This window comes from Cervus elaphus, chromosome 4 (genome assembly GCF_910594005.1).
Source record: "Cervus elaphus chromosome 4, mCerEla1.1, whole genome shotgun sequence".
Classification (NCBI taxonomy): Eukaryota; Metazoa; Chordata; class Mammalia; order Artiodactyla; family Cervidae; genus Cervus; species Cervus elaphus.
Genome location: NC_057818.1, coordinates 23,261,165 through 23,281,042, shown reverse-complemented (window position 1 = coordinate 23,281,042; position 19,878 = coordinate 23,261,165). Strand labels below are relative to the sequence as shown.

Genomic DNA, 19,878 nt, shown 5'->3' with positions numbered 1-19,878 from the left:
AAATCAGGATGGTTTTACCTTTTACTGACTTTTTCAATTCCCAAAATATTTATACTGTTACCAAATGTGTAACTAGTTTATACTAAGTGTTTTTTTTTTTTTTTTAAGTAAATGTTAGGGTGTTTACCTTCTTAATTAAAAATCATGTAAGTGCCATAATGTCCCACTGGAAGAAATTTAACCCATAAATATTTCAGACACCCTGACTTGTCCTCTTTCCCTTGGTTGATGGCACATTGTCGGATCTTAAAAACACAGAGACCTTTTGCAGCCGTGCAGTATACAAAGCAGCTTGGCTTTCGGGGCTCCCGTCTTTCCAGCTGTGCACAGACACAGATTACTTCCTGGCACTCAGAGGTCTTCCCCAGCATTTCATTTTGAAAAATGGCAAACCTACAGCAAAGTTGCAAGAATTAGTACCTTGAATACACATACCTTTCACCCCTTGGCATGTTTATGAATGACACAGCCTGTCCTGCATTCTGCCCACTCAGGCACCTGCCCACTCCCCTCCTTCCCTCTGTTTTCTCTCTCTCTGAGAGTTAGGTGCATATATCATGTCACCCTCTCTACGCTGCTAAACACCTTCTATAAACAAGGACATCTTCCTACATAACCACAGGACAACTGTCACACATTCAGGACGTTTCACAATGAATGATAAAACAGCATTATCTTAAATACATAGTCCATATTCAGATTTCCCCATTATCCCATTAATGGCCTTGATAGCTATTTTGTTTTTAATTGCTAATTTTCTTTTGTTTTTCTTTGTTTTAATCTCATATCCAACCAACTAGCATATATTGTAATTAATCATCACGACTTTTATGTTTCCCTCATTCTTGAGAGGTTCGCTAGTCTTCCAGACCACTGATCATGGTTGTTTGCAGAGTGCCCGTCCATTTGGATTCGTCTGATTGCCCAGCCCCTTAACTTAGAGGGCACATCTGGCTCTCGGATGGAAGGGAAACTGGGGCTAGGGATAACCATGTAGACATCGTTGATACAGAGAGGTGATCTGTCATCTTTAAAAAATATATCCAACAAGTTCCTACTGGTGTTTTGAATACCTTAGAATTTGCCTAGTGAAAAGTTATCAAGCTCAAATACTGTCTTTTATCCCCATGTTTTTTATTATGACTGTTATCTAAGATTTTTTTGTGATAGCTGCTTGACATGTTTCCCAAAATTTAAACCACAGAAATTATCAAAATTAATAGTAACTAATATATTAGAGTGTACTTGATAGTGGAAGGAAAGCTGAAACTTAGGAACATCTCAGAGGAAGGAAGCACAAGAGTGGGAAGAATTTCTTAGACCTGGCTCCCTCATGTAGAAACTCTGGCAGAATGCTTTACTTCTCTGAGCCTCAGTTAGCTACCCAGCTGTGAAATGAAGAGGCTGAAATGAGTAAGTGGTCCTCTGTCCTTTAAAACAACAGTTGCTTTTGTCCCCAGGGACCTTGTGATTCTGAAAGATTTTGCCTCTTAACTAAGCAGTATATATTAATTTAATCAATTTGTTGGGTTTTTTCAATCCAAAACCTGTATCATGCTAATCATTTCAAGACAATTGTGACATAGCCTATAATTTTGCACTGATTTGCTATAATTCTCTCAAAAAGTAAAAACGACATAAGGCCTTTAGTTCACTTGTACAACTCAATTGCCACTAAGTCTACATTTCTCACTGGGCTTTTTGATATAGTGAATATAATTCTCAAATTCTCATTACTGGTCAGAATCCACAATCTTGATCTTCAAAATGGCCCCTTAAGAAGATGAGCCAGGATTTGGGTTCTTCCTGTCCCCAACCAGTCTTTGGGAGTGCTCCCTCTATTTTCAGAAGAGTATGATTATATCCATGTAGAAAGGCCTATATAACTGTCCCCTCCCATTCCTTGTGGGTGCTTGAGAATAAGAAAATATTGAGTTCTTATTTATGTTTTGACCCAATACCCCAAGAAAGATGCAACCCACAGGCAAATAAGCATTACACATACAGACTTTTTCCTTTATGCATCTAAAATGAGGGAGCATTATTTTCATCCATGACCTAAAGTTGCAGTTTTGAGCAAAGTCATGACCTTTCAAATAGACTTTGCTCAACTCTTTTAGTGGAGCTTATTTCTTCTAATTTTCTAGTAACCTCCTGTAATTCTATTCAGGAGTGATACTCTATTGTTACCTGTGTCTCCTGCCAATGCAGGAGACAGTTCAGTTCAGTTCAGTCACTCAGTCATGTCCAACTCTTTGCAACCCCATAAGACTGCAGCACACCAGGCTTTCCTGTTCATCACCAACTCTCAGAGCTTACTCAAACTCATGTCCATCGAGTCAGTGATGCCATCCAACCCTCTCATCCTCTGTCGTCCCCTTCTCCTGCCTTTAGTCTTTCCCAGCAGGGTCTTTTCCAATGAGTCAGTTCTTTGCATCAGGTAGCCAAAGTATTGGAGCTTCAGCTTCAGCACCAGTCCTTCTAATGAATATTCAGGATGGATTTCCTTTAGGATTGACTGGGTTGATCTCCTTGCAGTCCAAGGGACTCTCAAGAGTCTTCTCCAACACCACAGTTCCAAAGCATCAGTTCTTCGGTGCTAAGCTTTCTTTATTGTCCAACTCTCACATCCATACATGACTACTGGAAAAGCCATAGCTTTGACTAGACAGACCTTTGCTGGCAAAATACTGTCTCTGCTTTTTAATATGCTATCTAGGTTTGTCATAGCTTTTCTTCCAAGGAGTAAACGTCTTTGAATTTCTTGGTTGTGATTTTGGAGCCCAGGAAAATAAAGTCTGTCACTGTTTCCATTGTTTCCCCTTCTGTTTGCCATGAAGTGATGGGACTGGATGCCATGATCTTAGTTTTTTGAATGTTGAGTTTTAAGCCAGCCTTTTTGCTCTCCTCTTTCACTTTCATCAAGAGGCTCTTCAGTTCCTCTTCACTTTCTGCCATAAGTGTGGTGTCATCTGCATATCTGAGGTTATTGATATTTCTCCCAGCAATCTTGATTCCAGCTTGTGCTTCATCCAGCCCTTCAACCAGTGCTTCAACCAGCATTTCTCATGATGTACTCTGCATATAAGTTAAATAAGCAGGGTGACAATATACAGGCTTGATGTACTCCTTTAGCAATTTGGAACCAGTCCATTGTTCCATGATTGGTTTTAACTGTTGCTTCCTGACCTGCATACAGATTTCTCAGGAGGCAGGTTAGGTGGTTTGGTATTCCCATCTCTTTAAGAACTTTCCACACTTTGTTTTGATCCACACAGTCAAAGGCTTTAGCATAGTCAATGAAGCAGATCTTTTTTTGGAATTCTCTTGCTTTTTCAAAGGATGTTGGCTATTTGATCTCTGGTTCCTCTGCCTTTTCTAAATCCAGTTTGAAGATCTGGAAGTTCTCGATTCATGTACTGTTGAAGCCTAGCTTGGAGAATTTTGAGCGTTACTTTGCTAGCGTGTGAGATGAGTACATTGCGCAGTAGTCTAAACATGCTTTGGCATTGCCGTTCTTTGGGATTGGAATGAAAACTGACCTTTTCCAGTCCTGTGGCCACTGCTGAGTTTTCCAAATCTGCTGGCATATTGAGTGCAGCACTTTCACAGCATCATCTTTTAGGATTTGAAATAGCTCAGCTGGAATTCCATCACCTCCACTAGCTTTGTTCGTAGTGATGCATCCTTAACTTTGGACTCCAGGATGCCTGGCTCTAGGTGAGTGATCACACCATTTTTGTTATCTGGGTCATAAAGATCTTTTTTGTATAGTTCTGTGTATTCTTGCACCTCTTCTTAATATCTTCTGCTTCTGTTAGGTGCATACCGTTTCTGTCCTTTGTTGACAGGAGACAGACATGAATTCAGTCCTTGGTTCGGGAAGATCCCCTGGAGAAGGGCATGGCAACCCACTGCAGTATTCATTCCTGGAGAATTCCATGAACAGAGGAGCCTGGCAGACTACAGTCAGTGGGTCACACAGAGTCGGACACAACTGAAGTGACTTAGCACACATGTGTCTCCCTAATAAGAGCTAGGAATGACCTGTATGCTTACAGACTGTCTGCCACTCTTAAAAAAAAAACTGGAGTTTTTCTTTATTCTAAGATTATTTTCAAGCTTATCCTCCAAATTTAGTCAGCCTAAAACTATTACTCAGAAAGAACCTCTTCATTCTATCTCATAAATATCTTACCTAACAACTTTCCAGAATTTCATAGCCTGCCTTTTGTATTCTAAAACCTTCCCTTCTAAATGGTGCTAAATGGTGCTAAAAATGGTAGTATAACATTTTTGCATCAAATAATCAAGAAGCTTTTTTTTTAGCATTCATAATCCCTACTGTAGCCAAGAAAGAACTGTTGACGGATGTGAAGGCGGGGAGCAACTATGTGCCTAGGAAGTGAAGTATTAGAAACTTTCACTGGAGCAAAGATTTGGACTTCTTAAGCTTTCATATTAGACTATACATTACATAGCACCACTGAAAGTTTTTTCTTCTCCAGTATATTTGAGGTTTTAAGTTTCTGGATTTATTATGGCACCCAGTAGCAGAGCTGGAGTCAAGTGTTTTCAAGGCTTCCATTAGAAATTCCTCTTCCAGAGTTTATTGCTTGACTGTTTCAAATTATATGAGAGAAACTTGGCACATAGGTTTGAGAGCTGGATTACTTTTTTCAACATAAAATCTAATTTACTTTAGTTTGTTTTTAATCTTAGAGATGGGCCAACAGCTCTTCTCATAGTTTTAAAAGATTTGATCATAATTCTAAATAATATATCTGCAAAAGAAAAGAAACCACATTTTCCAACTTAATTTTTTTATGGGTTTTTTTTTTCTTTCAAAATCCTTGTTGAAAAATATGAGAAATTTATTTTCACAAAGCACCTAATTAGTGTGCTTGATATCCATTTGCAGATCATTTCACCATGTATAATGCAGCATGTATGAATTGGTGCATGACCATCTGAGTTCATCTGAATGTGTTTGCTATGCATTGTTCTTTCTGTTCAAATGGCATCATCCTGAAGACTTGATGTTCCCTTCATAGTGCATAGAACAGGGCAGGAACAAATTATGTGGTGGTCACTTAAAATATTGTTCATAAAATTAGCCCTTTCTCTCTCTGCTCTTCAGAGGAGGCCAACCTGAGGCCTTCCTCTGCAGGCAGAGGTCCAGGACCAGCCACTTAGCAAGGACTCTAGCTCCCTCTTGCCTTCAAGTATCCTTCTCACATTCCTTTCCATGACATCTCCTTCCCTTTTTCCTCTCTCACATACACCCGCATTCTTTTACTGTATTTCATCTGTGTAAAAATGTTGATTGGCAGGTCTGAGATGATTTTTCGTTGTACACCTTTCTGAAGACCGGGCCACATTCATCACAGTGCTGCTTTTAACTTTCTTGCGCTTTATATCATCGACTCTTCACTCTCAGCTTAACAGCAAGTTATATTTCCTTTTCACTGTCACCGTCAGAAACACCCCATCATAACGATAACCATTATCTGTCATGCTTAGTCACTCAGTTGTGTCCCACTCTCTGCGACCCCATTGACTGTAGCCCGCCAGACCCCTCTGTCCGTGGAATTTTGCAGGCAAGAATACTAGAGCGAGTTACCATTTCCTATTCCAGGGGATCTTCCAGACCCAGGGATCAAACCTGGGTCTCTTGAGCCTCCTGCATTGGGAGGTGGATTTTTTTACCTGAGAAGCCCCAGCCATTATGTATAGAGCCCCTAAAACTTTAGAATAATTATTAAAGACTTCCAGGTGCTGTGTTGTTTCAGACTAGGTGTACTCTGTAATGAACTGATGTTTTATTTAAAGTACCACATTGTTATCATTGTTTTCTAAATACTACTTCTGTTGTATTTGTGCCTACTCATTGGGCATCATTAGTATAAAACATCAAATCACCTTTCTTGGCAATATTATGAAAAGTTTAAACTCCGAGGACTTTAGGAAATATTCAAGAAAACATCTACCAATTAGACCACTGAAAGTTTTTCTAAGATACTTACTGGCCTTTGTCTGACAAAGAAAATTCAAAATTAAAACCTGCTGTTTATATGACCCTATGAGGCTGAATGGGTTGTTGGGGCTTAATTTTTTGTCGGTGTCATCACATACTAGTTGTTATTCATACATATCTCACATATATTTAATCTTGAAAATATTAACATGCTTAAAAACAAGAAAAATAAGAGATGAATTACAGCTGAAAATATAAGTAGAGATTGAAATTATTTGAACAATATTCTGTCCTTCTGTAATAGTAAATGTCACTCACTGTTGAGCAGTCAAACCAAATAATTCTGGAGAAAACATAAGTTAATTTCAACTTTTAAATATGAAAAAATGTGAATATTTTCTATCGACCTAGTCAAAAAATATTTTCCCTTCATATTATTATTATTTTTTTAGTAAGTAAAATAATACTGAGGGGAATATTGGTGGGTGTACTGTTGAATGTGTGCTCAGAACTACTAGATAACATGTTTTAGACACATAATTATTTTAACATTGTGTTAAGACTGTACCTTGGGCAAGATCCAGGTTCTTGGACTTGTTTATCTTCTGTGTGAGGACAACTAACTGTCCGATGCCAAAATACAATGAACTTTCAAATATCAAAGAGGAAAATTAAGTATTTCAAGTCCTCAGCTGGTTTACAGATGTGTGAGCTTTGTAGTCCATTTTCTGGTTCCAGTAGGGCGTTGTGACAATTTTTCCAATATGTGTATACTAGATAAGTTTTGGAAGTAAAATTACTTACTTTAAATACTGAAATATTTTCTGAACTTAAGATTTTTGTGTTTATTTTTCTTAGAAAATGAAGTCTAAAACCAAGCCTCACAATTTTTAAAATACTTTTGAATGTGAAACATATTAAATTAAGGAACCTTCTTTCTCTGTCAGGAAAATAAATGCCTTTTGAAAACAGGTATTCATTTAGATCTATGATTAACCTTTAACAAGATCTTCCTGTTAAATTCTACGTTTGCTTTAATCTCAGTAGGAAAAATACAAACTAGTATTGCAGCATATAGAGTTTCTATGTACCCTGTGGACGTTAAATGATCTCTTACAGCCACAGGCACATCTGCAACGTATTTAAATGCCAGCTTTGGGCACTATTAGTCTAAAATGCTAAGTCACTTTTTTTTTTGGAAATATTTTGAAAAGTCTGAACTCCAGGAGGAAACGCCAATAAATGATAATCTTATGATACCATTTGTTTCGAGGGAGTTGTGGAAAGATGAGTAGCTGTATGGCATATTTTTCATTTAGAGGAAAATAATATGATAGCCCTCCTTAAAATCAGTCTGAAGTTTGGTGGCAGAATGATGGCTGTGCGAAAGACTGATGTACTTTTGCACATCTTTCAGGACGGTATAAAGTGATGGTATAAAGTGATACTATGTAGAAGTGACAAAATCAAATATGGGGCTCCCTTCAAACCCTGAGAGTCTATGTGTTTATGAAAGTTTAAGAATGATTATTGGTTGGTTTTAAACAGTAAGTCTATCCTGAGTGTATAATAAACTAGAAACCTCAATGACTGATATGCATGTGTGTAAATTTTTTTCTATGTAACAGTCAATGAAAAATTATAGTCTCACCACAGATTTTTTTTTTCCTTTTGTTTTGCATTTTTAATTCTGTGTCTGTCTTTTTCTTAAATATATCATTGAAGGTCAAACATTCGAGACAACGTAGAAATGATTAAGCTTCATAAGCAACTAGTGGAGAAAAGCAATGCCCTTTCAGTAATGGAAGGAAAATTTATTCAGCTTCAAGAGGTACTGTAATAAATTATTTTATTAGGGTGGTACATAGATACAGAGGTTCAAAAATAGTGTTCAAACTTTTTTTAAAGTGGAATGGCCATAACACTGAAAAGTAATTTTTAAAGATTACTCTTTTTATTCTCAAGTGTGTATTATTTCCCTTCTGATATGGTCAGTTGTTTATAACTTAATTAACTAAAGAAATAACTGCTTGGACTCTTTGTGAATACCTGTGTCATCTTAAAATAATAAACACATTTATCATAAATCATCTCATGTCAAGAAAATTTATTCTTCACTCCTTTTATCTGAAATCGTATGAGCATATAGCAATGAAGGTTTAGATGTATTTGTATATATCTTCAGTTCCACGCATTTATGAAGTATCTAAGATAGGTCAGTGCTTAGAATAGGTTAATAACCAAGTTTTGTTAAATCTATTTTGATATGTGGTGTTTTGTTTTTTTACTACTAGTTTCAGAAACTATTTGAATACCCATCACGTCACCTGTCAGTGTATTTGTTTTAAATCCTCACCGTTCAGGTTGACAGTACGTGGTACTCTTGTCCCCATGGTTGTTTTCACAAGGACTGTGGCCCCACAGAAATGTGCCATCAGAGCATTCCTGTTTATTGGCACTGCATAATTAATATAGTTTCTGGAATTAATGAACTCCAAAGCATTCCAGATGAGCAGAATTCATATTAAGCAATATGACTTTCTTTGAAGTCTGAAACAAGGAAAGCAGTAAATTGATGCAAAGCATAGGGTCATCTGAAGCCTAAATTCACTGTTGAATTAGATAAATACTTTCAACCATACTCTGGATAGTGTTTTCCATCCTGCAGTAACCTCTTGAAATGTCAAGTAATACATTGCCTTCCATATAAATATGAGCGTGTATGAAAGAGAAATTAATTAGAGAGTGGCATCGATAGTACTATCAGTAGCTAGATGGAAGAAGGAGGTTTAAAATACATGTAGTTGAAAGCCATCTCTAAAGGAGGAATTAAGAAAGGAATTAAAGAGTGATTCTGCCTTCATTTATCACTTTGACTGTTTTGATTTCCATTTCGCAATGACTCCAGCTATTTGTAGGTATTTGTTTAATATCATGAGTAGCAAGTATCTTTGATAACACAGATACCTCTTTTGGGATTGACATTGGGTAGAGATTTGAGAGGTTGAGACCAACAGCTTCACTGACGTAGCCCAAAGAAAGCTAGCTATAATAATACCAAGATTAACAAAAATTAGACTCAAGGATCTCAATATCCATGTTTCTTTTAAACAATTGAAGAACTTCAGTAGGACTTTAATGATTTAAATTAGCAGAGGAGGCATTACGTGTTATGGTCATATAGACTCTGTGAAAAGACTTTAGTGTAATCACCGTTTTTATTTCTAAAAGATGTGGCATTTAAGTATGTAAAACTGAATTTAAAACATATTCATAAGTAAATCAATTTTTGAAATTAAGACTTCAGTATCTATTTTACGAAATTGAAGTTCATAATTGTATTAAAATTAGAAGCTAACCTTCCAAAGCTGTTTATCTGGTGTGGCAACAAATATTTTCAGTTTGAGTATTTGTGATCAGAATTTATTTTTAACCCATGCAGCAGCATTTTTTAGACAGCATTTCCAACCACTGCACCCACAGCAAAATGAAAAAAAAAAATTATCTGCTGAAACTAACTTACTCACTGGTCACTATCAACAAGTCAAAAAACTAGGGAAAAATAAAGGACAAAAACAGACTGCATTGTGTGACTGTGCTAAAATATTTTCTTCCTCGTGAAACCCTTTGGCCAAGACTACCTTGTATGGAGACATTATACATTGTATGATAGCACATTAATACAGTAGCACATATACAATGTTGGTAAGATAAAGAATAAACTGTGTAACATGAACTTCTGGAGTAAGTTCATTTTTTAGAATGGTAATCATTCATTCAAAGCAGAATCCAAAAATAGTTTTGAAAGGATTTTCTTTTTGTTTTTTAGAAGCAAAAAACTCTCCGGATCAGCCATGATGCCTTAATGGCAAATGGAGATGAGCTAAATCTGCAACTTAAAGAACAACGTTTAAAATGCTGCAGTCTTGAGAAACAGTTACGTTCCATGACATTTTCTGAAAGAAGAATAGAAGAGGTAAGCTCCTAAAATGTTTAGCCATTGGTTGCATTAAAACTTGTCTGTAACTGTTTTGAAAAAGTAAAATAGAGACATTTTAAATATTATATTGACTTCAGAATCCTAAACTACATCCATGGCACTTTGAGCACACCCAGTAATATGTGCATGGCAAATCGGTAGTTAACAATACTTAAAAAATGTGCTGAGATCCACTGTGTATCTAAAGGATTAAGGATCCTTGAGGAAAGGAAAACCATGGTTTTTTTTAACCATGACATTTTTAAACGGGTACCAGATTACCTGAGGAACTTAACTTTCTCAATCTTAACAGTTTATTAGTCATTTGAGATGTCAGAACAATTATAGAAATATATCTGTCTCTAAAGGAGGAGAATGTTCTGCCGTACAATGTCAGCAATTTTGAGAAATTTTTTTTTTTCTAAGAAGTTGTTTGAAAACTCATCTTCCTATTCATGTTGCTTCTCATGTTTCCCAGCTAGCACAATCTTCTGTAGTCTGTTAACCTTGTCCTTAAAGAGAATGGAGAGGAAATAAGATGCCTACTTTCTCTTGTCATCTTGGAAGAGTCTTTTACAGTGTCTCATACTGGCATCAAAAGAGAATTTTGAGAAGGGAATGAATTTTAAGAGTACTCTGATCCATGGGAAAAGGTTGTAACAATAAAATATAATGGTGAATTAAACTGAAATACTAGAAATAAATTCAGAAAGCTACATTTTAGTCATCAATATATAATTATTGGCCTGCGTTTATTTCTAAAAATATTATTCATTTATACATTGGGATAAAGCAAGCTATACAGTTTAATTTGTTCAGTCATTTGAAAGATGTTTCTTTGTAAATTCCAGGTAACATGAGAAATTGTGCGTTCACAGTAAATAGTGATTGACACAATTTGCTTGAACCACAAACCAAAAGAAAGCTTAATTCTTTAATTTTGGGAGGGGGGGAATTGGAAATTAATACAAAATGAATATAATGATGGAATCCATCAGGGAGGAAAGTAAAAAAATGTTTCCCCAAACCTAATAGAAGCTTTTAACACATTCTTTATTGAGTTTTGGCACATGTTGCCATAAAGCAGTGCATACATTCTTACTAAATTAAAACAGAAATATTAATTTCATGTTTACTTAACAACTTGGAAAAAACCGATGCTAAATTAGATACAGACAATATATGTGGCCTAGTTCACGGCTGCAGTGTAGAAATCAAGACTGAAACATGTTTGTCTCCTCGGTTTTCTTTTTGTTTTTTAATCCCTAGGTGGTTTTATGTACTTAATGTGTAATTTTCATTTCAGTTGCAGGATAGAATTAATGATTTAGAAAAGGAACGGGAACTTTTAAAGGAAAACTATGATAAACTTTATAACAGGTAAATAATAATTCCATGTGTTCTCTCCTTCTCTTGTTTGAGATCTTTTCTGTCAAAACACTGAATGTCAGAAAACCTAATATTGATGAAAGAATTAGCCACAGCTGATGGCAAGAAATCTATACACGTAACAAAAGAAAAATAAGCTTTTTTTAAGGGATTGGCAGTCAATTCTTTAACCTGAATAGCAGTCTGTTACTAAGAAAACCATATCACTTTGTTGGCAGTAACAACTGCTATCATTTCTTGAATACAGACTGCAAGCTTGAAGGCACTGTGATAAATACTCTGCTTATGTGTTGTTAGAAATTCCTTGCAACAACTTGGAAATGTAGGTATTATTAATGCCCACTTTGGAGAAATTGAAAATAAAATAGAATTAAGTAAATTTACCTGAGTTCTTAAAGCTATGAAGTAATAGAGATCGTATTTGAACCTCTCTTGGTCTCTCCAAGCCCTTGTTTGTTCTGCTGGGCTACCCAGCCTATTAGCTGAGCCTAATTCCGTTGATGGGAAGCAAAGGTCTTAGTTTTTCCTGGTTCTGAAAAAGAGAAACACAGCATCTTTATCCTAAGGTGTATTTTAGAGAGCTGCTTTCCTTTTTTTTTAAATCTGCTTCATAATTATGGTATTTTAAAAATTAATCCTTTCTAGTAATGTTAGAAACAAAATTCTGCTCCACAGCTCTGTTAAGTAATACACATGTGTGTGTACTTATAAGTTTTTTCAGTGTATGATACCAATAAGTGGTAATACAGATTTACATACAAGTAAATTTTATATATATTGACATATATATTTATGTTAGAGCTGATATTCAACAGTTGCTTCTAATTGGTCACATTCTGAAACATCAGAAAATAGCTATCTGATCTACAGATATAGCTTTAACTTTTTAACTGGGTTTTGTTTGAAATGTTTTGTAAGCTAAATTTACATCTTACAAATTAAACAAGTAGTAAGGAGAGGCTTTTATTTTGGTTTACTTTGAGACGATACCTAAATTAATGTTACGCGTCATTGTGGAGTATCACCTACGTTGCTTATCCTAGTGTTAATTATCTTTGCACAGTGGCTCATTATATTAAAGGTTACTAGTAGTGGGTTCAAACATCAAAGTAACATCTTGGGCTCTCCAGCAAGGACAGACTGGCTAAAATTCTTTATGTGGAATTTACCTTGGACCCCGTTCCAAATCATGTGGCCCTAGTGCTTTGCTCTGGTCCTCACTCTCATCAGCCCTGATTAATTTTATGTAAAACATTTATTATCCTATTTTATCTGTCTCTGTAGAATAATGCATAATATGCCTGTTTAGTAGTTGTATGTTTGAAATCTTAAAATTTCATTGTATAGATCACACAATCACCATATTATATAGCAGAGAAAATAATGTTATCCTTGTATCTTATAAATGAGGGAATTAAGACTCAAGAAAAATTACAAAACCTGTACAGAGTCAGTTTCAGCATTGCTGAAACCCCAGTACAAGACTAGAATCCATTTCTTTTGAATCTGAAACTTGATTTTTTTTTCCTCTATGTCTATCTCTCTGATTTTAATTGCAATGGAAAATTATATGTGCAAAAGGGAAACATTCATGAAATAATAGAACTCATACATTTTGAAATTTTTATTAATTTATAAATATTTATCTTAACATCTTATAATTTCAAGTAATTTAGCATGGTCTTAATACATGAATATAAGTGCCATTTGGTCATTACTTTTACATTTTCTACTCCCCTTCAATGTGAGAATTTACTGAATATACTTTCCTATAATAAAAAGCATTAAACTTTGTTGGGAATAATGCATAAATGAAATTTTAAGAAAAGCATGTTTTTCTCAGAGTTTATCATCATGAAATTTATCTTTCCATATTAGAAGGTGATCTGAGAGTGTAAAACTGACTTTGAAGGATTTTATTTTAATGTTTTGTGCTTGAGCAACCTTTTTTTCCCTGTCACATTAAAAACAGACTTCATTATGCTGCTTACACTTGAAGTTTGTGTGAAGTGTGTAGAAGTAAATGGGTATAATGAGTGTCAAAACATTTGTGTCAAAAAAAAATGTCACTTAGGGACAAAATCCAGCAAGCACACATGATAGCAACTAGAACTATAAAATTCTCTAATACAGTTTTTTAAATACATAATGTGTTTTCAGAAGCATAGTTGAAAAAACTCTACAAAAATCAACATCCTCCCCAGGATTCTTTACAGCTCTTGGATTTCATGGCAGTGTTATTCATCGTTGCCAATAAGTAAGGCTCATCACAAACTACATATATTCCCTTTTCGGTTACTCATAGTGATAGCATGTTTTTAAGAGGAGAGCATTTGTTTGTTATTCAGAATTGGCTGGTTTTCAGTAGAAAAATGTGATGTGCAGATTGCATTCTCATCTTCCTTTTCAAATGGTATTTTGAATGTGTTTATTACTTGACATATGACATATTAGAGAATCATCTGGTAAGATAAAATCTTCATGCTAGTATTTGGTATGAGCCATTTTTAATATGTTATAACATTTTTGATACTTTGCCAAGCCATGAGTATAACTTTAAGAAATGTTCATTAAAAATATTCAGAATAAAATTTTTTGCAATTAAATCTTTTAATTTGATCAGAGAGAAAAGCTGTACTATAATATAGTAAAGCTGTGTCCCATTTTTGAAGTTAGTATATAGTTTTAGGTTAATGCAGCTGATGAATGCAACAGTCTCTCAACTATTACGTATATCAGTAACCTGAAAACAGTAAAATGGAGGTTTCACCCACCCTATGAAACCTCCCCACCTGCCCTTGGCCCTCACCCTCAACACCATTCAATTCAGATTCAGCCAGTTTGAGTTTTGAATCCAGAGACTATTAAAGGTGATTTTAAGGTATTAACTCCTGAGAGACACTAATCCAATGCATATTTAAAAGAAGAGTTGGTCCAGTTTCTGAAGATGATATTAACCATTTTAAGAATTGAATGATTCAAGTTTTTACAACGTGATAGTCATCTAATATCCAAAATTTAAGGGCACACTGCTGACCATCCATAGACTCTCTGTGTTCTATTTCTGTAAATCAAACACCTGACCCCCTATAATCTTCTAAGAAACATGGATGCTCATATGATCCTAAATGAGCACTTTGTGCTTCCCGGAAATCAAACTGGTTACATTGGGGCAGTCATTTTTCCTTTAGTAAGGGAAATGTCCCCATGTTAATATGCATTTAATTTCCACTAGGCCTAACAGAGGTACCTATGGATTTCCTTGTGGAGAATTAGAGCTTATTCTTCCCTATCCCTCACATTAGGATGCCCTTGAACATTGGAACAAAAGGAATTCCTTCCGTAAGAAAAAAGACTTTAGGGCAGAGGTGAATTCTTCAGCTCTTTTTTTTTTTTAATCTTACCATGTTGTTGATCAAGGGTGTGTACTTACAGTATGCTGACCCATGACTGCCAGTGGGCATGCCAGTGACCACAGGAACCAATGGGCATTCCATTGCAGAGGGATACTTTATCACTCCAGAAACGTAATGTAACAATGAAATGTGCACAAAGGCCAACTATGATCCCTTCCTCAGTTGTCACTGTAGGCAATGTACAAAAACATTTTCATGAATAAAGGGTTCTCAAAGACTGTTCACATATGCAGATTTAATCATGTACACAGCCTCTACAAAGAAAATGGAGCCAGATGTGGTTTACCATTTATAGTTACACAGATGGCTCCAAGCATAGAGGAATACAGTAAATTCAAAAGGAATTCCTCATGAAACTCCAGTGGAATGTAATCCTGAATTTAGAGGGAAGATAGCAGTGGACTAAATTCAGAGTGACTTATGCTGATTTACACTAGTATTTTGTGGGTTTGGAAAAACCAGGCTGCTAAATTGTTCTTAATTTAAACACATACAGCTTCTGATGTTTCTGCCAGATTAACTGTTGGTGATCTTTTTGCTGGTACTAATGCTATTGGAACACTACTGTTTCTAATTTTTAGCGGCTGATATAATGTATGGTTGTGCCTATTTCATCATGCTAATTTTTTTTTCCGGGTAGTACATGTTTTTAATAATATAAAACACACACACACATGCATACACACACATACACTCACGTAAATGCATATATGTGTATGTGTTTGGTATACATAATTTGACCAGATATGGAAATATATTTGTTCTTTATAAAAAAATGAAAATGTAAGGGGATATTCTTTACTTCAGTATTTAAAGTACATATTTGGATTTCATTTAAACCTAGGTGACTCTACCTTTGATAAAATTAACATAAAACATTGATATATCAGATCCATGTATTTTTTTAAGGTTCCATATGTGAAATGAGAACACTGATAGAAGAAACAGATGTCATATTTAGAGAAACTCCTAGAATTCCATTTATTTTTAAGGTCATGTTATTTTAAATGCAGTAAAAACATTCAAACTGGAAAATAAATACACAGTTTTTTGTTCTTTTGAAAGACATGCCTCCCAGAAAAGTATCTCTTTTGGAATAAAACCTCAGACTAGCTGGGGGCAACATTTACGGCAATTTTCAGTAACAAGTTTCGGCAATTTTCAGTAACAAGTTTCTTTTCCATTTACTTTATCATCAGTTCAAAACCAGATTTAGTCAATTTCTGCTTCCTTTACTGGGTTTAAAAATAAGTAGAAGGGTCAAACCTGCTGATAATTATTCAGTCATATCAAGCTTCACAGATAATAGTTTTCTGCTGAAATACAGATCAAGATCAGTTTTTCCAAAACCTGGTTATCACCTGGGAACTTTATAAAACTGTGAATTCCAGGGCCCCAGGATCTGCATTTTTAACCTAGCACCAGTGTTTTAGGCCAACATTTGGAAACCAGTGACCTCAACAAATATTTACTATATACCTTCTGCATACCACTTGGTTATTTTGCAGCTGATTTTTCCAGTGTCCTGTGTCTGATCATTAGTAGATTTTCATGATAGTTTAAACTGCTACTTTTATTAATGAATAATAATTCTATCTGTAACATTATTATCAAGGTGCTCTCATTGGGTTTTCACCCCAGTCATGTGTAACAATGTAAAACTGGTTGTTCTTAGCCTGCTGCTGTTTGCTTTTTAGGACAAAAACTGTATGATCACTGCTGTTTAATATCAGAATTGCCATCATTTTGTGGCCAGTATTTTCTGGATATGTTTTTATCCCCGACTCTTTAAAAGTTCAAACTCTAGAATTAACGATCAGGTGGAGAGTCCCTTTTCTCTGTATTAAGAGGGTGCATTCGTGGGAGAGGATGGTTTTGTCTGAGGTCTACTGCTGAGGTTTGGAATTGTGGATTCCTTTGGACTATGTACAGTATCTGAATTCCTTTAGTAGTCCCACAAAAGCTGCACACTGCCAACTTTTCTGACTTTAGAGCTCTAAATTAAGGCCAGTTCCTTTGCTCATCCCACAAACTCTTTCATGTTCCCTAACCGCAGCCTGAGAAAGGCGCCTTGGTTTCAACAGCAGCAGACCAGCATATGTTTACTTAATTCCTAAGACATGATGACAGTGGTCTCTGTGCCACTAAAAGCTTTTCTCTTTATTATTTTCGGTTGAAGCTGATTTCCAAGCTTTCCCTGCCTGTCACGTGTGTTTTGCAGTGCCTTCAATGCTGCCCACGAAGAGCAATGGAAGTTAAAGGAACAGCAGCTGAAAGTACAGATTGCTCAACTCGAGACAGCCTTAAAATCCGATTTAGCAGACAAAACCGAAATCCTTGACAGATTAAAAACTGAAAGAGGTACATGTGAAGTGACTACTGACTTACTCATTTCGGACATGCATGTTATTCATCGTTATTCACTGACTTGATAAGTACTCATTATGGTGCTGTTGCTTTGCCAGGCACCTTGCTGCTTACTGGGGACACAGCCTGTATGAACCGTCATCCGCTTTTATGAGTTTAGTGATTGCTGAAAATTTCCCTTCACTCAGCTTAGCATACATGCCAAACAAATTAGTTTTCCTCAGAGTTACTCTTGTTCAGGTTGTCTTTAGTTTGTTTAATTTTCCTAAATTTATTCAAGTCAACAAGTGTTGATTGAGCACCAGTTTGTGCTAGGCGCTATTCTAAGTTCCAGGGATACAGCAAGGAATAAAACAAAGACCTAGTCCTCATGCAGCATAAATTTGAGAGAGAGAAACTGATAGTAATTAAATAAATATGCAGTACATCAGGTGGTGGCAAGTGCACACGGGGGGAAAAGTGGCCGTGGAAGACAGCCGAGAAGGGCGGAAGTCTCTCTTGGCTGTTTTTGATCTGGCAGACAGGGAAGACCTCTCTAATAGTGAAATGTCGAATTCTACTCTGTGACAGAGAACTTAAATACAGAAGCCTTGTCAAGATGTCCCTGCTAAAATAATAATCATTAATAAGTTACACTTTATGAGTCCCAGATCTCACCCTTCTTGTCTCATAGAAGTAAAATAATTTATAACTAAAGTAGATGTCTGCTCTACTATCTTATACACACGTATACTCACAAATGCACAACCAGGAAAGTGAATTGTTTGCTCCAAGTGTTGTATGTATTTGCTCTTCCGCTAGATAAACCCACTGATGTGCTATTAAGGTTACTCCTTTTGAACATTTGCAATTCAGTTGCATGAGAACATTTCAATGTTTAATACAGACTCAGTTAAAAAAAAAACAATTACATATCTAGGCAGTATTCACTATATTGATTTAGATCACACTGCCATATTTTGTTAACTCTAAGAAAGATTTTTTTTCCCATTTTAACATCTCTGAATTTGGGAAGCATCTTTTTAGCATCACTAAAAAGGTGATAACTTTTTTTTTAATTATGGTCTGATTTTTTTTTTTTTTAGCATTTTAAGAAGTCTGAAATTGGAGCACATCTTGTAATCAATGGGGTCTTAATCTCAATGAAATATATATGCAGTACTTATATTTACCAAGTGGTTAAGTTTGATGGCAGATGGTTTCTGAATTTTTTTCTAGAAGATTGTGAGTAGAATAAAATGGTGACATGATTTCTGACTGGGTGGATATTTTAAAGTTTCTGCATCAAAGATATATAGTTCCTGATTTTAATGTGTAGCATTTTATACCTAACAAAGTGCTTTGTTTAGTAGTTGCTCAATAAAGTCTTCCACCAAAGTAGAAGTTCTCTATATTTCCTTTCTTTTCGTTCTAAAGGAAAGAAAAATGAAGTAAACCTTTCTTACTTCTTTGCTTTCTGTTCTTCCCTAGATATCAAAATTTCCAAACACTCATCTTTTCACATTTACATTGTTCTCTGGAAAGAAACGCTTAAGAGGATAGAATCTTAGTGGTCTTTTTTTCTTTTTTTTTTTTTTTTAAAAACCTATTTATTGCTGTTGGATTAATTCTGGGGGTTCCTGTAAATTATTAAAACAACAATTGCTAAGTTATTTTAATACAACTAGTGCATTCCTTATCTTTTTTTTTTTTACTGGTTCTTAAGTCTTTCAGATTTTTTTGAATAATGAAAATAACTCGTGCATTATTAAAAAAGAAGAATCCAATAAACAAAAAACTTTCTTCTAAAAGTCACTCAATCCCACAACCCACAAAATAATCACTATTATTTATATATGTCTTTCCAGAGTTGTTTCTATATGTATACATGTAATTTAATGTGCTTTTTTTAAAAGTACATGTATAAACCCACATCTTCATTCATAATGGCTGTCATAGTTTTCCAGTGTGAGGATCTGCCATAGACAGTTTAACAGCCTTCTATTGATGAATTTTTAAATAACTTCAGCTTTTTTAAGTATCATAAACCTCTTTCTGCACAGATATTTACACATTTATCCAATTATTTGCTTAAGAAAAATTGCTAGAACCAAATCTTTTTTTAATGCAACTGTTTTAGTTATTTTTGCTTGAATACCTGGAATTTACAGTTCTACTAGTTTCAAGGTTTTGTTTCTTTGTGAAAATGTTCAAATAGATTATAAGAAAAATAATACAGCCTTTAAACAATTTTTTTCCAGGAATTATTAAACCAAAAATTGAATTTGTCTATTTAAGGAAATCTTTTAATATTTAGAAAATTCCTTTTTGTATTACAGATTTTGAAATTGTTTCGTTTTACTTTGAAGTCTCTTCACACATTTACTTTCTTGTGTATCAAGTGTTCTCTGCCAGAAGATGTTTCCCTGGCTTCTTGTAGTCATTCATCTAACTGGCAAATTATTTTTAGAGAATACTCACCTCTTTATTCAAGGTACAAATTAGTTTCAGATTGTGTGAATATGTGGGGGAAGGATATGTAAATGCAGTTTGCATTTGGTTAATGCTTAAATTAACTGCATGTGTTTAAGGGCCTGCTTTTGAAAGTTCCTTTCTATCTTTAGCTGAAATGCATAATTCAGCATAATACATATGGTTATATTGATCACAGCTGAAGATATTAGCACAAAGGAGCTCTGAAAATTGTTTAGTTGAATTGTTCTCTGCGTTCTGCTTATTAATGGTGTGCTCGAAGAACATAATTTTAAGAG

At 35.1% G+C, this 19,878-nt stretch overlaps 1 protein-coding gene across 3 annotated transcripts in view; it reads left to right on the top strand.

Annotated features, from left to right (window-relative positions):
- The window catches only part of RPGRIP1L (RPGRIP1 like), a 98,300-nt gene that overhangs the window by 16,130 nt on the left and 62,292 nt on the right, over positions 1-19,878 (top strand). For all 3 annotated transcript variants that reach the window (XM_043898483.1, XM_043898485.1, XM_043898486.1), the window contains exons 7-10: positions 7,703-7,808; positions 9,807-9,953; positions 11,263-11,336; positions 16,983-17,122. In XM_043898483.1, the coding sequence (XP_043754418.1) occupies positions 7,703-7,808; positions 9,807-9,953; positions 11,263-11,336; positions 16,983-17,122 (467 nt within the window). The remainder of the gene's footprint in view (positions 1-7,702; positions 7,809-9,806; positions 9,954-11,262; positions 11,337-16,982; positions 17,123-19,878) is intronic.